The sequence below is a fragment of the Malurus melanocephalus genome, unplaced genomic scaffold (genome assembly GCF_030028575.1).
Source record: "Malurus melanocephalus ecotype Western Australia unplaced genomic scaffold, MMel_1.1 scaffold_561, whole genome shotgun sequence".
NCBI lineage: Eukaryota > Metazoa > Chordata > Aves > Passeriformes > Maluridae > Malurus > Malurus melanocephalus.
In genome coordinates, this window is record NW_026623793.1 from 378327 (window position 1) to 400541 (window position 22215).

At 39.8% G+C, this 22215-nt stretch overlaps 1 protein-coding gene across 1 annotated transcript in view; it reads left to right on the plus strand.

The window, feature by feature from the left end:
- Nucleotides 1–22215, plus strand: part of ANK2 (ankyrin 2) — a 175550-nt gene that overhangs the window by 133436 nt on the left and 19899 nt on the right. Inside the window, exons 27-37 of the mRNA XM_057382272.1 lie at nucleotides 6468–6692; nucleotides 8082–8180; nucleotides 9387–9541; nucleotides 10337–10548; nucleotides 11405–11609; nucleotides 12269–12365; nucleotides 14799–15027; nucleotides 16127–16252; nucleotides 17039–17161; nucleotides 17948–17977; nucleotides 19940–19961. Of these exons, the coding sequence (XP_057238255.1) occupies nucleotides 6468–6692; nucleotides 8082–8180; nucleotides 9387–9541; nucleotides 10337–10548; nucleotides 11405–11609; nucleotides 12269–12365; nucleotides 14799–15027; nucleotides 16127–16252; nucleotides 17039–17161; nucleotides 17948–17977; nucleotides 19940–19961 (1523 nt within the window). The remainder of the gene's footprint in view (nucleotides 1–6467; nucleotides 6693–8081; nucleotides 8181–9386; nucleotides 9542–10336; nucleotides 10549–11404; nucleotides 11610–12268; nucleotides 12366–14798; nucleotides 15028–16126; nucleotides 16253–17038; nucleotides 17162–17947; nucleotides 17978–19939; nucleotides 19962–22215) is intronic.

Sequence of the window (22215 nt, forward strand, 5' to 3'; positions counted from 1 at the left end):
ACTTTGTAGAACAAAAGGAGGACAAGAAACATGTTGAAATGGAAGGAAGTGGAGGACAATGTGTTTATAATAGAGGATTTAAAGAAAAGAAAAATGTGATTTGTTTTGTTATCAGGAGTGCTGGCTGGAAATACCTCAGGGTCCTTATCTTTTGATATCCCATGATCCACAATTTAGATGTGGATACCTAAACCAAGCAGCATTTCCCCTAATCTGCTCCTGAAAGTTTTACTCGGAATCCAACTGTGCATTTTAAGGTGTCTGGCTTCCAGTGTGAGAATGTCATTAGAGAAACCAGATCCCTCCAGTTCTACTGCTGTACTGGTAGTGACCACTTGGAACCGAGGGTGTTTATATAGGCTTATATTCCATACTCTCTTCTACCTTCCTACATGTGATGAATATGCATATATATGTATATGTTCATGTGTTYGGTTTTGAAATCTGTTTCATTTTTCCAGTATTTCAGTATTTCATTTAACTCATTCTTTTTTYCCCCCTTTCTTTTCCTTTTTGATGTTAAACCATCTATTCTATTGCAGATGCTCTTCTCCATGTCTTGATCTTGACAACAGCAGGTGAACTTCTGCATAATTTCTTTCTTTAATACATTGCACTTCTCACCCACCCTATTTATCCTCCCCTCTTACCTCAATTCAGGACGCTTTAATGTTTTGGTAGTGCACATTAGCAAAGAGAAAAAATAAATCTAACAGTAATAGTTACATGAGGCCCTACTTCTCTTCTTAYCCAGTAAGTGTCCACTTTCTCCCATCTGCTTTGTTACAATAACAAAAGAATTCTGGACACTTAATAAGCCCCCTGCAGAAAGTCTTAGCAAAGCTCTTTTTACAATCCTAGATTGTTTTAACCATTGATGTATTTAACAATACCTTTTCTTTGTTGGTGGCATGGTTTAATATTAATATTTAAAGAAGGAATCCCCCCCACCCCGATAATTCAACACAAACCACTGTAATTAATATATTACTAGGTGGCTTTTTATCTCACTTGTCTGGATAAAGAATATTGCAGAGCCACTCTCCAAGTCACATTTTTCAAATTGTGCCACCATGTTTGAACTAGTAGAATAACAGCCCAGACTTAGTATATTTTATTTTTCATGCTAGACATATATTTTTGTGTGACAGTTAATCAATGCTTGAACCACTGGCACATTGCATTCTGCACAGAACACCTGAAGGTGATTCTTCCCAAAGGAGGGAATTATCTTCCCTTGCCAAGCTGAGTTAATTGGCACAATACCTCTTCACCTCCTTCAGCCTAACCCTAGAAAGGTGAAAATTACCCTAAATATTAAGCTCTGCAAATTATAAAATAGCTAATTAAGCCCCCAAAATACACACCTGTATTTTTAGGCCATGTCACTGAATTTCTCAGCAGCTAATGTAGTCAAGAGAATGTTATCAGAAGTTAAGGTTCTAGCGGTTTCCTATGTTAGGATCATGTTTTTTGTCCTCCTGGAATGTGTATTTTCCTTGTTTCTGGATGGCATATTTGCAGCCTGCTGGAAAGCACTCTGAGGTAGTTGAATGACTTTGCTGTTGACTTCAGTGGGAGCTGGATCAAGGCCTTTTTTCTGAGTTTCATCCTCTCTCCGGTTTCCTTCTCCCACTGAACACTTTCCGATGGCTGAAGCACCCTGATTGTCTGTTTCTGCTTCTTCACACTGCGACTAACACTGAATGCTGCTATCTCCTTGTTTCCCAGTTTCTTTTATAAATTAAGAAAAGGTGTGCTGAAAAGTTCYTAACTGTGTCTACACGGGGTGTGCTCTGGTTGGAGCTTTGTTCCCTGCTACCTGACGAGCGCATGTGTGCCTGCCCAGCTGCTCGGGAAGAGCAACTGAACCTGAGCTGAAAGTGTGGAAGTGGTGGTGGAGACTTTGCCTCTTTTGGTTCTGTGTGTTCCAAGATGCTGCCTGTCCTGGAAAGCCCCCTCAGCTGCTGGGTTTGCATGGCTCTCCCGTGACTCTGCAGAAYGAGTGTCCCCACGCTTGCGGTTGCGGCCACCTGAAACTCTGCAAAGCTCTGACACGACAGGGACTCCTCACAGTGCACATGACAAGTAGTTCCTTCATCCCCTCCAGCACTGACACATCCAATTTCCAGAGTCTGTGTTCATCCTGCTGTTATCTTTCACATGAGGATAGATATAGAATAAAGTTAATTCTATATGAATAAAATCAGCAATAGGAATAAGTCAGGCTAAGATCTAAAATCGAAATATTTCATGGAAATACACCCCAACTTTTTGACCCCTCTGTCCAATGCATAGGTTTTGTCTGTGTTTTGATCAAGCAGAAATCCTGAGAGCTGTTTGCTCTACTCTCTGTAGAAGCCACAGAAACAGCCTGAAAGACTGAGGGGCCTTTTGTATATATACTCAACCACTAGGCCACTACAGCCAGYATTCTTTGATATGCCTTTTCGTAAGGCAACCATGTAGTTTTTAACTGATCTAAAATTGAAGAGAGTGAAATGGCCTCTAATTTATGAGTAAGTATTGCTAAATTGAGAAAGAATGGATGATGCTTGAGCTGACTGCTGTGTGTTTAACAGAAGCATATATAGACTTCTCTGCAGTCTGATTCCTTTAAAAATAGCTTTTTTACTTTATTTTTGCTTTAGAAAAAGAATCCTGATTTCCCCTTCATTCTCTTTAAAATGATTTCCCCAAACTCGATTTGTTACACCGATTTATCTATTGTATTGTACTACCACCTTAGCAAAGCTCAGGAAATCTCAGTATTGATCCAATTTGCAAGACTGCCAGGATCACATGTTTGAGTCATGCTTCATTTCTTACACAACCTTTAAAACAGGAAATGAACCTTACTCAAAGACTGTTTAGTACTGAGAAAGATGCAGCTTTAACCTGCAATCTGCTTTGACTTTGAATCATCACTTTAATGAAATTTGCATTCAAGTTCCTTTAATCCATTTTATTAACCGGGTATTTTCTTTCTCTTTTCCCCCCTCTCAAACTCTTCTCCACCATTTGTGTTTCTCTTTAATGATCCCTTCTCCTCATCATTCTCTGTATTTAGATGGCTGATAGTCCCTGTAGTAGTGCTCCATGCAGTTAAAAAATGGAGTAAGCTCTGAGGATGCTCCTTAGCTTCAGGGAGCATTTAGGATGTTAGGGTTATTCATATGCTAGTGTTATGTTTGCACTATTTGCTTTGTGGCCATGGGAATTTAGCATGGTAAGATATCWCTTCCCAGAGTGATGGCTTCATCTGCCATCTCTGCTAGTGTTGTTTGTGCAATCTCTTCCTATCACTTAACAACACTTGGTAACAGAGGTGGAAGAAGAAAAATGATGTGTGTGTGCGTGGGCAGCAAAATAATTAGCTTGAATTTTACATTGACTTTATATTAGTCATACAAATTTTTCACTTTCCYAAATGCACATTTCAGAAAGCATGTTCTATGTCATGCATTAGTTTTGTATGAATTATTTGTACATTGATAGACACACACCTTCAAAAGGGAAAAGCTCTTCAAGTCCTGGAACCACAATGGCACCATCCAGATGCCCTGTTATGTGGCAAATAGGCAGACAGTAGGAGACTGCTGTGATACAGAAAATGTTTTCTTATTAATATTTGCTTTACTCTCTTGTATAACCAAAAGTTACATTAAATGTGCTGAGTAAAAAAAAAGAAAGGATGAAAAGAAATTGGATTAAATAAGTGGATGAAAAACGAATGTWGCAAGAAGATGGGAGATAAACAGGRTGGTATGGTGGAAAARGATGTATTTTTACACTCTGTGTCTGCAAACCCTGTGTCAGTGTTCTGCCCTTTTAGGCTTATGCCACAGGTCTAGAGCTCAGAGATTGTCCCCTGCASTTTCTTTCCTTGGCACTATATTCATTCTAGTTCTCCAAAATCTGTTCTCCAGCAATTCCATAGTATTCTACAGCTGGATTTGGGAACTGGCTCTTCCACAGTTGAAGTGATAATTGGCATTAATTTTTCTGTGCTGTCCTCACACTGTTCTGCTTGTCTTAATAACTACCTTAGATATAAAACCTTCTACCTTATGATAGAAACAGCTGTTTTCACAATGAATAATAATAATATCCTACTGGTTTTATCCTAGCAGTGTTATCTCTCTTCCAAGAGCCTTATCTTTGCTGGTTTTTCCACTCTTTGGAGTCATGGTTGCTTCCAGTGAGAGACTGATGAAGTCAGATGGACTGATAGATTTACTGACCTACCAGGCATATTCAGTAAACTCAGAATGAAAGAAGGAGTTACARTCCTATTCAAAGATCCCATAATTGTTGTCATAAGGGATATTATTTGGTTTGGATCCTCCYCTTTGGTGTGTCTGTGTTCTTCTGGCAGTGAACAGCAGGTTTGGCATTGCTGAGGCACGCAGGGAGATAACCCGAGGAGGACATAGGACAGCAGGTGACCCAGCAGGAATATTTTGTGATGGATAGCAAAAGAAGCACACAATTGTGTTAAAGCACACAATCCTGATTATTATGTCAGTAAAGAAAATAACTGAATCCTAAATATTGTGTTGATGACAGCTTGCACAATGAAAAATGTGAATGCTGTTTTAATTCAGTCAGAGCTGTCATTAGCTTGTGGTAGTTGTGGGGGGAGCGTTTGTGTTTCTCTTAGCAGTAGCTGTAAAATGAGAAACTCTTCTTCCAGCAGTGTCACTAGCTGCCTCAAACACACCCGTTGTACTGGAGACTTGGACACATTCTCTGAAATATTACCCAGAACCACTTGGATAACACCACTTYATGCACTTCAGGGGCAATTGCAGCGCAAGCCAAGAGCATTAGTGCACAACTGAGCATTTAGTGTCTCTTAAGCTCTTCTTTTATCTRGGCTCTAACATGTAMAAAAAATGTATTWTGTGAAGGAAGCTCCCATTTTTCTCAACTAATCCCCAGACAATGGAAGCTGTAAAATGTTTTCATTTTCTTTTTCTCCCCCTTGTTAAAACCACAGAAACACCAACCTCTAAGGAATGAGCTAATGGTTGTACTACCCAGAGTTTTCCCCTAAGCAAAGCCTAGAGGTATCTGAATGGCAGTAGACTAGGAGCCTGCATGTGTGAGACAGACTGGCATCCGTGGTGCATGGTGTGCTTCCGACTGGCGCTTGTGGCTCCTTCCCATCGTCCATCTCTGACCTGCACGGTGTGTGGAGTGTTGTGTTTTTACAGCATGTGGAATTCTYGTAGCTGTGTGGACAATGAATGGATGCAATGTTTGTTGCACAGAACGGTCAAGGGGGCAGTGGAAAAATCCCTGTGTTTGTTACTCCTGTTATAAGGGCTTTTCTCTATTGCAGGTCCTTCAGTAGCATTTCTGCGAYTCYCCATRTGCTGGTTCTATTTTAGTGGCTAGAAGTAGGCCTGACACCGTTCTGTCTCATCTACTCTTATTTTCAGTTCCAGCAACCTGACATTCCCATCCCACATCAGGCATGATCCTCTAACAAACAAGTAAAAAAAAAATGGAAGTAGTTCTACACCTTTACCAAGAATGTCCCCAATCTGTCAAAATCTACCTGTTGGTTATATGTGGAACTATAGAAAATTCATAGCAAGAGAAATTCCAAACAAAATGAAATGTTTTTCTCCCTTTTAAAGAAAAATAAATTAATAACTTACCTTGTGCTAGAAGCAGGGAGCTGTAGATGGCCTTTTGCATCTCTAAATTTTCCAGTGGGACATTGTATGGCTGTACAAGGTAACACAGAATACCAAAAATCCATAAATAAACTTCTTATATAGTGACTCTAGCTCTTCTCATCTGACCAAACCCCAAAATTTGTCTTCAAACCATAATGATATACTGGGGTTTTTTATTTAAATAGGTGATAATCCCACTGATGGAGTATGAATTGTATTCATGCACTCCAGAGTGAAATTCGATGTTTTTAATATGCAGAACCCTTTCTTCTAAGAAATTAGAGTTTATCAGATAACTAGAAAATTATATTGAGAAGCTAAAAAACAAAAACAAAACAAAACAAAAAACCGCTCAAGCCTTCCAATTAGAATTGGCTTTATATTTTTGAATCATAAGTAATTTTCTTCAATAAGATGTATTTGCTTGTGAAGTATTTAAAGAGTGTSAGCTTTAAATACAGCTGCTTGCAGGTACAGAGTAGCAATATTTGCCCTTTTCAATAGGTACACATGTTCACATTTATTAGTGTCTGCTGGTTTTTACCAACAGCAGCCCTATGATGTAAGACTTTCTGTGGAGAACTCTCAGGCAGTAGTTGCCAGTTTAATTACTAATGAACTCAGCATGATTTGGTGCTTCACATGGGAGAAAGGCTTTTTCTCATTGTACCTCTTGAGCAAGAGCTCTGTTTACATACGTCGTTTGTCACGTATGTGGACCATAACCGAGGGAAGGGGTGATGTGCTCCGTGTCTCATCATTTCCCTGTTTTTCCAGCTTCCTGGTGAGCTTCATGGTGGACGCTCGCGGCGGCGCCATGCGGGGCTGCCGGCACAACGGGCTGCGCATCATCATCCCCCCGCGGAAATGCACGGCGCCGACGCGCGTCACCTGCCGCCTGGTGAAGCGCCACAGGCTGGCCACCATGCCGCCCATGGTGGAGGGAGAGGGGCTGGCCAGCCGCCTCATCGAAGTGGGACCTTCTGGGGCGCAGTTCCTTGGGTAAGGGGGGCCCGAAGGAAAACCTTCAGCCTCTTTTTGTGCTTGCGTTGCACTGAAATGGTTCCTTTTCGAGCTTGAAATGAGAAAGRTCTCTGTAACGTGTGGTAACAAATAGAGCAGTGGTGTGAAATGCAGAGCAGCTGTCAGTGAATGATTCACAAAGCTTTTATACCTTCTCCTTTCAAAATGGGTGTTTGAACCACCAGCACTGTGGTTAGTGTGCTTCCTTGGGTGTAATTATTGCTCAGTGTTKTGATATTATAGAGGGAAAAGACTTTTCAGCCAGAAAAGGCAGTTCATACTATATTAAAAAAATTAATAGTTCTGCACTGATATAAACCCCAAATGTGAAGCCTGCTACATACACAACACAAGGTGCAGGAGCTTATTTTAGAGTCTTGTGTTGTGGTATTGGTAATTTGGACTGTCACGGAAGCACAGTGCCTTGAATTTTTCTGGGGTTGACATCGCTAAATTACACAATAGGACAACCCTGAAATTTTTTGATGATTTCTTTTGTCCTATGCTGCAAAGCCCRTAGAAAGATCAGATTTCTATCTGCTGCTGAGCTCATCTTAGCAATTTTCAGCTGAAAGCAGCAGTTATCTGCACTTTTGAAAATTTGTTTTAGCAACCATTCTCCTTATCAACTGTGACATCCAAAAGTGGATGATTGAAGGAACCCCTTCTAATGCAGWAAATAACTTCATTCAGAAACTGTTAAAAAAGTGACTGTAAACAGCAATGGTTTAAATCCATTTGGAAACAACTCAGTTGCTTTAAAATCCTGTTATAACAGGCAGTCATCAGAGCCACCATCTTTGTTAGTGCTATCACTTATTCTTTTCACRTCTTGGTCACTTCTAAAAGGAAGGAGAAAGAAATCTAAAGAGCAGAAGAAATACTGTGCTGTCACATTCAGTCTTCCCATTATCTTTGTCACACACAAATGGATTTTAAGTATGTCTCCCATTCTTTTGTAATGGTTTCCCTATCTGATGAGAGTGTCTCCCCTGCAAGACAAGCATATAGKGTAGTTTATTCATTCTCAGATCTTTGCGCCCTTCCTGCAAGCATTTTCCAAAGTGTTGTGCTGGCAGTGAGATCAGAAAATCACTGTAGAAATGTTTGCAGAGGTKCATTCTAAGGTCCAGATCCTGCTCCCCTTGAGTACACGGCCAAAACTCCCCTAAAAAAGAAAAGATCCTAAATTAACAAAACTGCTTTTCTGATTTGGGTCACCAAATTGTCATGGCTAGGACGGAACCTTATTCAGTGTACAGCCTAATTCCACTCTGTGGACCAGACAGTGGCACTGGCGTTCTGGCACAAAAAATACATAAAGTTTATTTATGTTCTTTCTTTCACTGCTGCTTTGGATGTACTCAGTAAACTTCATCTGCCTACGGCTCCTCCCCCACTTAATGAGGGAGAAAGCTTGGTCAGCCGAATCCTTCAGCTGGGGCCTCCTGGGACCAAATTCCTTGGGTAGGAGACACTTGAAACAAATTGATGGATGCTGACCTCCCCATTCTTCTCCTCCTTCTGCAATATGATTTTTTTATGTCATTATGCCCATGATATTGTCCCTTTCTATCATTTGAAATTTTGTACACTTAACCCTTAGTGGACCATTTTTCAACCTTTGTGGTTTGTGGTTTTGTTTTGGTGGTATGTTTGTATCTTTTTCTTCAAGTACTGTGGCCTTCATTTTTGTTTTGGCATGAAATCTTTCTAGTTCTGTGCTTGATGTCTGTAGCAAAGCAACCTGGATTGGGACCACAAAAAAAAAGAATCTACTGTAAATTTTAAACTGTTTTTTTTCCTATCAAGTACTGATCAATCTATAAGTTATGTGTTGGATACCTGGTGTGATAGAGCACATGGCATTTACTGCATATATGGTAACCTGTGTGAGTCCTCTAATTAGAGAAGTGTATCTACAAATACATTTATATCTTCTCTCTTATTTCTAAGARTATGTATGTATATGTATATCTCAATACAGATGTATTATATGTACACATATCTATTGTATATGTGTATGTATATATATATGGGTGCATATGCTGATGCAGATGTTGACTTTCAAGGCAACAAGGCAAATTCTTATCTCTTATACTGCAGTAGAAACCCAGACAATCTCATCAGATTTCCTGTATTGCTCCCAGGGTGTAAATCAGGAATAAATTCATTGGAATATATAGAATTAGAAAGAAATTAAATCGGTCCAGGAAACAATCATCTCTGGATTGCAATGAAATTATTCTGATTTGCACTAGTATAAGTGAGATCAGAATTTGTCTCACTATTCCTATACATTACAGTAGATTCTCTTTGAAATGAAGTTGCACAGGTTAACCCAGACAGTAGTGACAACTGAAACAAGCATGAGTTTTTGATGGATTTGCAAAAACAATCACYAAATTTCCAGATAAGCACTATTGTCTTACCAAATCTCATTCACACTGTGGAAAGAGGTGAATGCACTTTTTCATCTGTCCTTCAGCACTTACTGGGTCCCTGTAAAAATCTAGTCTGTGTTAGTGGCCTGCTAGTTTAGGATTGTGCCAAAGTATTCCAGCCAAATAGGTAGAATTCCAGGTCACTTTGTAGCAGACTGAATAGAGTTGCTGTTAATCCTGTTTCTTCCTCTCTCCCGTGTGCATTTAATGCGCTGTGTTGCTGTGCCAGGCCCGTGATTGTGGAGATTCCCCATTTTGCTGCCCTGCGTGGGAAGGAGAGAGAGCTGGTGATCCTGCGCAGCGAGAACGGGGACAGCTGGAAGGAGCATTTCTGTGAATACACCGAGGATGAACTGAATGAAATCCTGAATGGGATGGATGAAGGTATCCAGTGGGACTTCATTTCTTGTCATGCTCCCATGTTACTTCTGTACCTGGGGGGAACAGCTTTTACCGTGGTGCTCACTTCCCTTGCATGGGCTGCTGAAGTAGTGGGACAGGATGGTTCCCTTTGTGGAGCTGAGAACACACTCCAGACTTGTGTTTTCTCCTGTTCTTTTTCACAGTGTTAAATGAAAAGCTTCCATAGCAAACATCTTTCCAAAACAAGGCAATTACCATTCTAATCCTTTCAAAGCAGCTCCATGTGTGGGAGGAAATGTCAGTCATGGGTACTCTTGCTTTCTGTGAGAACAGAATGGCCTCGGGCTGTCTGGGAGCTGCAGAATTTGTTATTAATTTTGGGTTTTTTTACAGAAAAGCTCACAAACCCCAAAGYAAACAAGCCAACTCACAGAATTAAAGCTGAACTTGTGTTTTGATGCTATTTCATTTTGAAGTCCCATTTCATTGGTACTAGTTCAGACACTGTAAATATTTGAGGTAGAAAGGGGCTTGGACCAATCCCTTTGCTTGTTTGGCTGCTGATTTTGGAGGTGTTGTCAGTGTTTGCTGCCTTAAGCTGCCTTCACTTTGCAGCTCTGTCTGTCTGTCTGTTCTTTCTTGATTGCTCTGGTTTAGCCCAACACAGGGGTGTGTTTCCTTTTCCCATWATTTCTAGACAAAATACTTTGTGTAAGTTGCACCCAACTGTGAGAAGCTTGAGTGCAGTTTGAAGGTCTCTGTACTGCTCCTACAAGACCCTTGCCTTCTGAAAAAATCTGCTCTTTTGCCTTCCAGTACTTGACACTCCAGAGGAGCTTGAGAAGAAGAGGATCTGCCGCATCATCACGCGGGATTTCCCTCAGTACTTCGCAGTGGTGTCCCGGATCAAACAGGACAGCAACCTCATCGGGCCCGAGGGAGGGGTGCTGAGCAGCACTGTGGTCCCACAAGTGCAGGCAGTCTTCCCAGAAGGGGCTCTCACCAAGMGAATTCGTGTTGGCCTCCAGGTACAGTGAAGCATTCACCAAGCTTCACTTGGTTGCTTTTTTTTTTTTTGGTAAAACATCACCTTGTTAGAATAAAGAACCAGCATATTCTGCATATCATGTTGTATGTTGTCTACAGTGCTCTTAGTAAAAACAATAAAAGAAAAACAATCCACATGAAAGTCAAAGCAAGTAGTGAAAGCTTTGGATTTTCCCGTTTATTCAGAGTCTTATGTGTTAACTGTGTGTATAATTTTGGGAAGAGATTTTGGTGGTGGTGATAATGGTATTAGTGTAGGTCATAGAATTTCCTGAATACTTCTTATGAAAGGCATCAGAGAAGTACAAAGTGCTGCAATAATTAAATGTGCTACAAATAGTACATGTACAGATTTTCAGTGTGAAGGARCCAGCYTAACAATTCACTYCTCAAAGAGARGRWGGTCTTTYCCCTGTCTCCATCCTGTCCTCCTGMTRCATACATCCCTAATTTACMYTGTCCAGGAGRCTGTGYTTGTTGAAATCTCCTGGGATTAGCTGAATAGCTCATTAAAACAGCTCAGAGCTTGTTCTCAGGGGGAAGAAGTGACCAGGTTATCGTTTGCTACTGGTTAAGTGAATTTAAATTAATATTGTAAAAATCTGCCAAGTGTCAAGAARGGGGATAGGAAGAGGAGGTAGGCATGGGAAAGTTAAAAAAGTGAGGTCTCCCCTTCTTACTGACAGTCAGTTCTTCTGTCTGCAGATTTTCATGATGAATGGTGCTATTTAGTCTAAAAAGTTAAGGGTTTTGTGGCCAATGTAYAGACCCAGCACTTGACACATCATTAAATTGTTTTCAAGTAACTGCTCTGTTATTTTCTGTTGCTTTGGAAAGGCTCAACCTATGCACACTGAACTTACAAAGAAGATTTTGGGYAACAAGGCTACCTTCAGCCCCATAGTCACGCTGGAGCCCAGGAGAAGGAAATTCCAYAAGCCCATCACGATGACAATTCCAGTGCCCAAGGCCTCCGCCGATGGGCTCATGAATGGCTACGGAGGTGACACACCCACTCTGAGGTTACTRTGCAGCATCACAGGTAGGCTGCCACTGCTGGAACTCTCCATGTGCATCTGGAAACTGTCATTTCCTGGGGGTTGGAAATGCTGAGCGGATTACACACGGGAAGCTGGGTGGAAACCTCACTGCGGCAAGAAGCTGTGAAAATAAACTACTTTCCAAACAATTACTTTGTACCAGAAATTACAGTTGTTGTTTGCCCTAACAAGGGTTGTGTAATATAATCCTGGACTTGGGGTTTGGTGGGTTTTTTGCATCTTTGTTACAGTTTGTTTCTTGGGAACCAACATACCTCTGAGTAAGTGAAGTATGGACCTAATGTTGCAGGATGCTTAGGAGAAAAATAGAGGAGCTAAACACTTTACTTGCCATGACTCCAAAAGTGATGAGCTTCTCCTTGAGTCTTTCTTAAGAGACTGCAAGCATTTAATTKAATTAATTATTTTAATCCTGAGCTACGGGGCTCATCACTTAAAAATCCTTTGGGCACTTAGTTTTCTTAGGGTAAACCCATCCAGTCATACTAGCATTAGTGGAAGAATGTGGACCCAAGGAGTAGGCATGTCTGGGATTATTACTGGTTTCACAGCAATAAAAAATTCTAAAATATTTCTGAGGAGAAAAATAGTTGCAAATTTGCTTCATTTTAGTTTTATTTTTAAACCTGTGTCATTTCAGGAGGAACCACCCCTGCCCAATGGGAAGACATCACTGGGACAACACCACTGACATTTGTTAATGAATGTGTTTCCTTCACGACRAATGTGTCTGCCAGGTAACTACACAACCAAACAGGATTTTTACAGGGATATTCTCATATGCATGGCTTTGCTCCACAAATATTTCTGTTGAACTGTTTTAGTTTGGAGAGTAGAATGAACAGAGATATTTATTATTGTGCAAGTTTCCATGTGTCTCAGTTTAGAGACAGTTTTAGGAGAAAATGCTCTGGAATGAACATTTCCTCTAAAGAAAAGGGTTTCAGCAATCCCTTCCTGCCAAAATTAATTTTCTGGATGAAAGTGGAAAAACCCTGTTTATTTAACAAACAAGGTGCCCTGCAGGGCACAGGAAAAAACTAATAACTRTTAGATATTGAACCTTCAGAACCTTACCCCTCCACAAGCAGAGCAAACAAACCCAGAATGCCAGGGGAGGGAAAAATGACTGAGCACGTGGAGAGAAGGAACAAAGGCCCAATAAATGTAACAAATGGGCATCTACAATTGTCTTTTCCATACATCTGTTCTTGTGATGAGGTTTAACTGCTCTCTTACTAAAAATAGATTTTCAGTTCAAAAAAATAATACATATGTATGTGACCTGGAAAGTATTCCATCTAGGGTCTGTAGTCCAGGAAACAGTTAAAGAAATCATGGATAACTTACTCATGAATTTCAGCTCAAACATTCAGTGTCTGGGGCAGTTATTACTGTTAGATTAAGTCTGATATTTAATAAAGTAGTGTGTTCAGTGTTACAATGAGATCAGCTCTTGCAATGTAACCTCCAGTTTAAAATAAGGTGAAATAAAGCATTATTTTTTAATCATATCTCAGTTTAGAAAGGACTCTTTTCCCATTAAGCTGGCTGCTTTGCTGATGCACATTTCTGTTTGGTGTAACTAAACATTCCTCTAACAGCAGTGGCCACGAGAGGGGGACCTTACAGTGCATTCAGCTCAGCACTGCTGCTGCAGAGCTCTGTGCAAAGGCAGAAATTAAAGGCTAATTTAAGATCCACTTGTAGAAACAAGATGCAGCATTTGAGAGGCCTGATTCCCTAAAACTGTCAAATCCCCAGCAGGGTTGCAGGTGATAGCCAGAATTAGGGTAACAGTTTATAGTCCTATAGTCCACATTTGTAGTGGATCTTTTCTAGTCCTGACAATGACATGAAAATTGTTACTCTTGTTAATGTTATGCTGTGGCATAGGCAGGATCCCATGTAGAGATTTTAATGGGTTCTACTTATCCTTTTTAATCTAAATGCATGTTTTATTATCTACTTTGCCCCAAACAGTATTTTAAATGCTGGTAAGGTTAGAAAATGGTATTTTTCATCTATTTGCAAACAGAGAATTCATTACCTTCTTTGTCAAAGGACAAGCTAACTTTAATTTCTTGATTCCTTATGCCCTGGTCTAGAAGTGCCTCTGCCATTGTGCTTTGCCAAGAATCAGCTCATTTCTGACTCTTTGCTATTCACAATAGATTTTTTATGTCTAGTTAAGTCATTAATGATGGACAGCAGTTTTACCATTCAKAAGACTAATTCTGTCCAAAAAGAGCTTGGGAAAGAGATCTAGTTGTCATGTGAATTACACTGCAGACGTGGAGGCACAGTGTTTGTTTTCCATTTCCTGAGCTGCAGCTTTAAAAAGATTTARTATCTGTTGGGGCTTTTTTAGCCCCTGGTGTTTGACAGCAAATCACTGAGGCATCTGGTGGTTTCTCAGAGGATGTAGCCTCTCCAGTTGGAGTCCAGCACAGCATAATTCTCCCACGCAGGAAAAGGAAAGGATCAGTGTGCAGAGCCTTTCTGCAGCACACATGCTTTTCCTCTTTCAAATGTCAGCAGCCTGGGGTTTTGACCGGCACGTTTGTTAAGCGTTCTAAAGATCAGCACAGTGTGAAATTTGCTGTTATTCAGCTGCAGATGAGTAAGTGCAGAGCAGTCTCACTCCAAAGGTGTGCTTTGGGCTTACAATGCCATGTAATCCACAGTGAGGAATAACCCCCCTAGAGATCACAGCAGCTTTTGAGCTGCCTCTGACCTCTCCTGACTTCCGCCTTCATCCTCCGGCTGGGAAACTCAAGCTTTCCACCCACACGGTGGATTAAATTGAATAGAAATGGCATCAGCTCTGCAGAGAAACTCAAGTGGTAGCTGGCAAAGAAGGCAGTATGTGTTACTCCTTGGAAAATGCTTGGTGACTAAGTTCACATAGGAATAATTTCTGATTTCGCATGCAGCTTTGCATGGTGGACTGAGTAATTTCTGTTCTCCTAAAGACCTCARGTTTTGCCATTGTATGGAAGGAATTGACTGCTATTTCCCTGAGAGTGACAATTCCTTTTGTACTCTATTCTGACTTGTTATCTCCAGTTGCTGTGGTTACTAGGTAATGCTGCTGTGTTGGGGAAGCGTAATTTCCTTTCTTAAATCCTTCTCTGCTGATGGCACAACTCTTCATTTTTTTTTTACAGGTTTTGGTTGATAGACTGTCGACAGACACAAGAATCTGTTACTTTTGCTTCCCAAGTGTACAGAGAGATTATCTGTGTCCCCTACATGGCCAAATTYGTGGTGTTTGCCAAATCTCATGATCCCATTGAAGCACGGTTAAGATGTTTCTGCATGACAGATGACAAGGTGGATAAAACTCTAGAACAACAAGAAAACTTCGCTGAAGTTGCCAGAAGCAGGGATGTAGAGGTACCGTACAAGACTTAAAGTTTTCTCCATTTTCTGGTGTCTGCTTTTAAACTAATATTTTCTGCCTTCTATCTGCTGCAATGACTGAAAAATAACCTGCCAACAACTGTTATGATGCAGTATCAACAACTATGATAAGGTGGAAATTTGGACTTTTGTTTGGTGTAAGGAAAAAGTAGTGAGGAGACCCTATTGCCAGCAGGCAAGTGCCAAACTCAGTCCCCAGGGCTACAAGGGAGAGGCTCAGAGCCAAAAATGATGGCTAAATCCCACCTTTCAGTAAGCYCAGAAATGCACATCACTCACCAGAAAGGCAGCTGACAGTGCTCACAGTTTGTCAGAATGTTCACCTACCAAGTAGTTAAACTAGCAGCTTTGATTAATATTCTGCTTAACAAAAATAAAATTATATYAAATCTGTTGCTGAGCAGGCAAAAGCTTTCCTGTGTGGAATTCAGCAAACTGCCTGCTAAATGCAGTTTTTCTGGCTCTGTCAGCTTCCTCAGAAAGGATGACAAATTGAAGATGCTTTAACTTCAATGGCACATTCTGCTTAGTTCAGGATTTTTTCCATGAGTATCCCACCTTTCAAAAAATTACTGTCMCTGTTCCTGAAGCTCTGATGGGCTTGTTGTGTAGACCAGCAAGATAAAATATGGGCTTATCAAAMTGAATGACAAGGCTGAATTTCTGGAAGTAGAATCAACAGGCATACACTCTGAATTCTGGTGGCTAAAGAAAATATTTCTTTGACTGTGGTGATGAGGCCAGGTTAGCAAAGTATGCTAAAATTGGAGTCAATCAAAAATCCAAATTAAAATTTGGATTTAACACTTTGCCCGGATTTGTGACTCTCAGTCATATTTTGTCTTTTAAAGCACTGCACAATTGTTACTRAATTAACAATCTGTTCTCTTTGAAATATAATAATCTGAAATGTTTCTGCACATTTTTGGTCACTGTCTATAACAAATCCTCTAAATGCTGACAAGTCCTATCAATTCCACAAATTGGAACTATTGTAGAATTATCCTTAAGAAGAAATCCTAATCACCTCACAAGGATTAATTGACRATTTGCTTATTTTCCTTTCCAACAGGTATTAGAAGGAAAACCCATCTACGTTGACTGCTTTGGCAATTTGGTTCCCCTCACAAAGAGTGGACAGCACCATATATTCAGTTTCTTTGCCTTCAAAGAAAATAGACTTCCTCTATTTGTTAAGGTAATGTTGATGGCTCCTTTTTGTATATTTCAAGTTAACACTTCACCATATTTTTTGTGWAARAAGGAAAACGAAAATAAATAATTTMTATAAATTCCCAGCTGTAACCTAATTTTATCCCACTATTATGCAATTTAAAAACCTTTTTTATGAATGGGAAAATTTGTAAAATAAAAGCCAAAGTAAAACCCCTCCAGTCCTCCAAAATTAAGTAATTTTTGAGCCCACTGTGGTCAGGGCTGCTGTCACCAWGCCACTGTCACCATCTCTTCTGAGAGAGAGATTAGACAGCACTGGCAATGTCTTCCCATGAATTTTTCCTTCTACCTGGACATTCTGACTGCAGTGGAAGAAACTATTACCATTATATAAAAAACATTCGTAGAGAAATGATTTATGAGTGGAAACTTCCAGTAAGTGGAGAAAATCAACCCACTCTCTCATTGTATTATATTTGCTKTGTGCTGCTAGGCAAATTTAAAACTTTCTCCCTCCTTCCCAACAATATTTTGTGAGCTTGTTTTAATTTAAAACTTTGTATATGCCACTACCTTCCTTTGGCTTTGCGTATTTTCCCTCCTGCTAATTTTCCACCTTATACTGAATACATGAATACATCTGTATGTACATTTACAAACAGCAGGGGGGAATAGTGAAACCGTGTTGTTTYTGCCTACATGGACTTTCTCTCCCCCATGTGGTCCCTTCTGCTGAATATTTTTGAGAGGCACAAGTGGCTCATGCAGCAAAATAGCAGGTTCAATGTGTGTGTTTTTGCTGTGCCAGGTCCGAGATAGCACKCAAGAGCCCTGTGGACGATTATCATTCATGAAGGAGCCAAAATCCACCAGAGGCCTCGTTCATCAAGCCATATGTAATTTAAACATCACTTTACCCATTTACACAAAGGTACTGTGAAATTATACCCAGCTGTAGGTATTAACATTATAATGCAAACAAGAAGTGAGGAGGAGGGCAGAATATGGTTGGGCAGGGATTTGAAAGAGGAAAAAACTCCACCCAAGGGATTTTGGTGTCTTGGGTTTGATACTCCTAATTCCAGTGTTTGAAGATGTCATCTGGTGTTTCCTGAGGACTCAGAAGAGATGAGTGGGAGTGTCCTCAGATATTAAACACTTATTCCTTTAGAAAGTGTCAGTTTATATTTATTCTCTGAAAACTGAGTTGGGGGAGGTTTCTGTCCTGGTTAGATTAGAAGCTGCATGCCTTTTAGAGATGTATTTGCCCAAAATGGTATTCATTTTCTTCTCAGCGTTTTTAGAATATTATAGATCTTTATTACAGCATTTTATTATGATTTTAAAACAGAGCATCTCAACATATTTTAACTTTAAATGGTGAAAGTTCTTGAATATTTTAAGCATTTATTTGCACTAATTTATGGGTGAAAAAGCATGTATATATTTGAAGCTTTGGTACAAATAAGGATCACTAGAAKTCTAACTCTTCTGTTTGTATTTTGCTTGGTGCTGTAGCCTTTTGTGTGTAAATCGACCATTTCATTTTGCTGCTTTTTGACATAAGAATCAACTGCAGAAAAATGCTGCGTATTCTTCTTTTCTATTAAATGTTGTCAGAAGTTACTTTTTCCTACTCTATTCTAAAAAAAAATTCAAGCTTTTTGCTTGCTCTGTTTTCCCCTTCTCTTTTTGCATGGCACTTTGGGACCAAAAGGAATCAGATTCAGATCCAGAACCAGAAGAGGTAATGTTGCTAAATCAACATGTTTTTGCCTGTGTGCTACTCCAACACAACTAACAGACACAACTCAGATGATTGATCCTTAGCTCAGTGCTACACACACAGTGAAGAGGGCCTTGCACAGACTAACTTTGAGAATACACAGTGTTTAACTTCCCCTGTGTTAGAATTAACAACCTGCTCCATTGATGACATCCAATAGACTGGATGTTTCAGGTTTCTGAGCTGGATGACTGGCATTCACTACAGAATCAGTGTTAACCCACAAGTCACAAGGAAAAGGTTTAGAATTTTCATCTTTTGCATAAACTGAATTGCATCAGCTGCCCCCTGAGCTCCCAGCCCTGTTCTGGCACTTACAGATGTTGCTTAAGCTCTGACCCCTACGTGAATGAGTAACATTAGAAAAGCATCCCCACATTTTGATGATGTTCAGCTGTTGGAACACTGTGAGAATAGCCCGCTCCCCAAAGAGGGTGGACATCTTTTCCATGCACTGCACAAGAGATTCAGCAGTTCTGTGGTATGGATTGCAGTTTMCTATTATCATCACAAGAATATTTACCACTCATAGGGTAAATATGACTTCTAGTTTTGTATAGGAAATGAAAGCACAAAAGGACAAGCTCATTGCTACAAGCATTTGCATCTATTTTTTGTTGACTTCATTAATTTTTATGTTAGTAATATTAATGCTGACATAAATCTGGACTGATCTGGAAGAGTGAGGAAAGCTAAAACATCCTGGGGATGCAGGGTTACCATGTAAGACAATCTGTGCATCCGAGGAATGCAGGCTGTTAGGGATCTGTTACACACACTGCTGAGTGTGAGATTTAATTACRTGAGCCTAAAGGATTGCCAGGCATGTACAAAAGTGCACGTGTGGCCAGGGATTTCCTGCTGTTCAGTGTCAGCTCATGGAAAGGCAAGGATTTCCTRACATCTTGAGGGAGACAGTATATTGCATTTCTGTTTATAAAGAATAGTATAAATTATTTAAAGCTTTTCAGCACTCACTAAAACCTTGGAGACATTACCATACACAGTATCTTGTATCACCAGTACTGCACAGCTGATTTGCATTCTTCACAGTTTTCTACCCCTACCACAAGTTTGTGTAGGAAATTAAAGGTTTAATGCTACTTCTAACTTTGCATACTTTTCCATAACCAAATCTAAACAACATGTGCTGGTGTGGATAAATGCTAGCAGAACTGAAATAAACTGAAATTACAAGGCAACCTCAAAAATTTGRTTCTTCAATTTTCATAGTCTGACATTGTGTTTTGCTTAATTCTTTTTTTGGCAAGGATTGTGTTTTCTTTTGAGTAACAGGAAAATTGTATGGCTTTTTTCATCTGTRCCCAACTAACTCTGAAAAGTCAAAAAGGTGGCCTGTGAGGGCCATYACAGCTTCCATTTAGAGGCATCAATAGCTATTAGTGGCATCCAGCCCCAGSTCATGCCTTGGGCAGTTCTGCCATCATTTGTGCAGTTTCATTTCAAGTTCATGGAGCACAGAGGCAAAAATGCAATCCATGCTCTCAGAATGAAAGTGTCCAAGGAAACAATGCACAAAACCTGCTTGCCTTCCAAAAGGACCATATGCCTTTCAGATAACCATATTGGAGTAGTTTATTTTAGACAGGAAGGAATAAATTAAGAGCAATGCAACAAAATACCCAGTAATGTAGAAGTTTAGGTCCTCCACGCTTGCTAAGAGCATTTAAAGGAAATACTCTGCAATGTTTTGAGTCTGCTACTGACCATAACTGTAGCAAAATACCCATGTTTCTGATGGTAGAGACCCTAAATAAATTAAGCCATGCTTTGACTGTTATTTTAAATGCGTTCTTGGTTCCATTTATGTCCATGTGTCTCCATACAACTAGCACTTCAGTCGTGGCTTCTGTATAGCAATTATATTCTAACTTTTAAGTCTTCTGCTTTTTTCTCTTCTAGGTTGAAATGACTTCAGAAAAAAGTAAGATTTTWTTTTTTTTTTCTTGAAAATRTTATGATGCAGTTTGTATGAGAGATGGTTAAGAGTAAAGATAAGCATGAAAGAGTGCTAAGTTTTAACTGCTATTGCTAATAACACCAATACTTWAAAAACTTAATAGAAAGCAATTTCATATCAAAGCAGCTATCCAATTAAATACATTTTAACATGTAAATTAACAAGTAATACAGTTTAAAACCGTTCATCTAAGCATTTACTTTCCTTTGACATCCCTAGTGATCCCGCTATTGCTAATTTGCTTGTATGAATGCTCATCCCTCCATTTTTTGTTTTCTCCGTTTGTTGACACACATTCTTGCCTCATATTTGAGACAGATGACAGTATCACTTTTAATGAAAACCCAATGAGGACTCCAATCTATTTCATTAATCTCATGGAATACAACCATGCCAAAAAGTGATACTGTCCAAAGGAATCAGGCTGTTTAACCCTCCCTCCCTTGCCCCACCCTTTACTGTGGTGAAATATGGCTGGAAATCTGACATGGAAGCTTGGCACAGCACAAACACCCTCTGTACATGCACAATCAGGCCATGAYCATGAGACATCGAGGGCAAGGGCTTTGCAAACGTCTCCTTTATGGGAGAGGCAAATCAAATAAATCTCTGCACACACGGAAATGTCTCTAATGAGAACTGCTTCCAAATGCAGCCATTTCTTGGATCTGATTGGGAAAAGAATGACATCTGTCTTGTTTCCAGTTTGGACTGCAATGTCTTGCCTCGTTTGCAGCTAAAGTRCAGTGTCTTGCATTGTCCTGCCACCGCTTCCTCACTGCCAAGTCCCCRGAGAACCCCAGTGAGCATTCCTGCTCCTGCCACACATTGTCTGGATAGCACTTCCAAATTATTTCCCACTGGAGTTGTTTTCCAACAGGCTAATTAACTCAGTTATTGGCYAGTGAAAGAGTAATACATTTGATACTTATGAAAGTACGTATTACACATCCATAAAATTACTGGCTGGCATTTCAGTGTGCACCAGACAGTTCATTCTAAAGCAGCAGCACCAAAAGACCACATTTTCAGCACCAAAATACCACGCAGCAATCTGGCTCTAATGAATGTACAGCACAAATATTTAGCATTCGTTGCACTCAGAACTGGCAAAATGGGTATTTTTTACAGATAAAGGCAGCTAATTATGTGTTGCTTAGCTTCTCCTTATTTGCATTAGTGYTTTGAGTTTCAATGGGGTGCCAAAATGTGCAGTTCCATGTGATGTGCTACCTTTAAAGGGAAGATGTCCATCAGTAATTCCTAAGCATTATGTTTTGTTTGTAAGTTGCTTCAGTTCTCCACTGTTTTGTTCTGTTCAATATCCATTTTTTGCTAGTCCTTGCTGAAATAAAATATTACTAGCAGGCACCTAGGGCATGATGGGAATTRTCTGCAGCCACCTTCCTGTATACTGATTGCCAGATTAGACAAATATTTCACCACAGTATGTTTTACAATATTTTCATGTACCTTTAATTTATATGATTAATTTTTAGAACTCTTGTTTTTAACCGAAGCTACATACCCAGCAGCATTTGCAACACCTTTGCTTTGCATGGAAATAACTTGCCTTACATGAATTGTACGTATGTGTCTAGTGTGACTGTCTGTGATTTTGGGTTGCCATACATTACATTTTTTAAAACTCTGAAATCACTTCTAAGTTGATTCACAGTTTTTTCTTACTATCTCTCCTTTTCTTCTCTGTCTTCTCTTTCCTCAGTCAGTTCATTAGTTGTCAATGAGGATGTTCCAAGGAAAGGACCATGCCTCTTAAAACAAAAGCCTGTTTGTTTCATTGTGTAGGTGTGAAATCCCCTTAGATGAAATGCCGGTTTGCAGCTGATTCAGATCTCTACGTATTTGATCATACTTTAGATTWTTGCAGAATTACTTTTCACTTTTTATTTTGGTCATTAAGAAAAACAAAACTGTTAACCTAATGTTATTCTGACAGTTTGCTAACACTGGCTTTCTCTTAGAGGAAATCGACTTTCAATCAGTTCTAATGCTTTCCCCCTTTTTTCTTGTTTTTCTTTTTATTTGAACATTGATCTGTAACATCTGAACAATCTTGAGATGCCTCTCTTTGTGTAACTTCACTGTGTTTCTTCTGGTTTTGATTTGAAATTTTGTTGTTGTTGTTTTGGGTTTTTTTTAGTGGTGTCCTGATTTGGTTTGTTCCAGCTTTGATACTGTATGTGTGGTTGTGCTC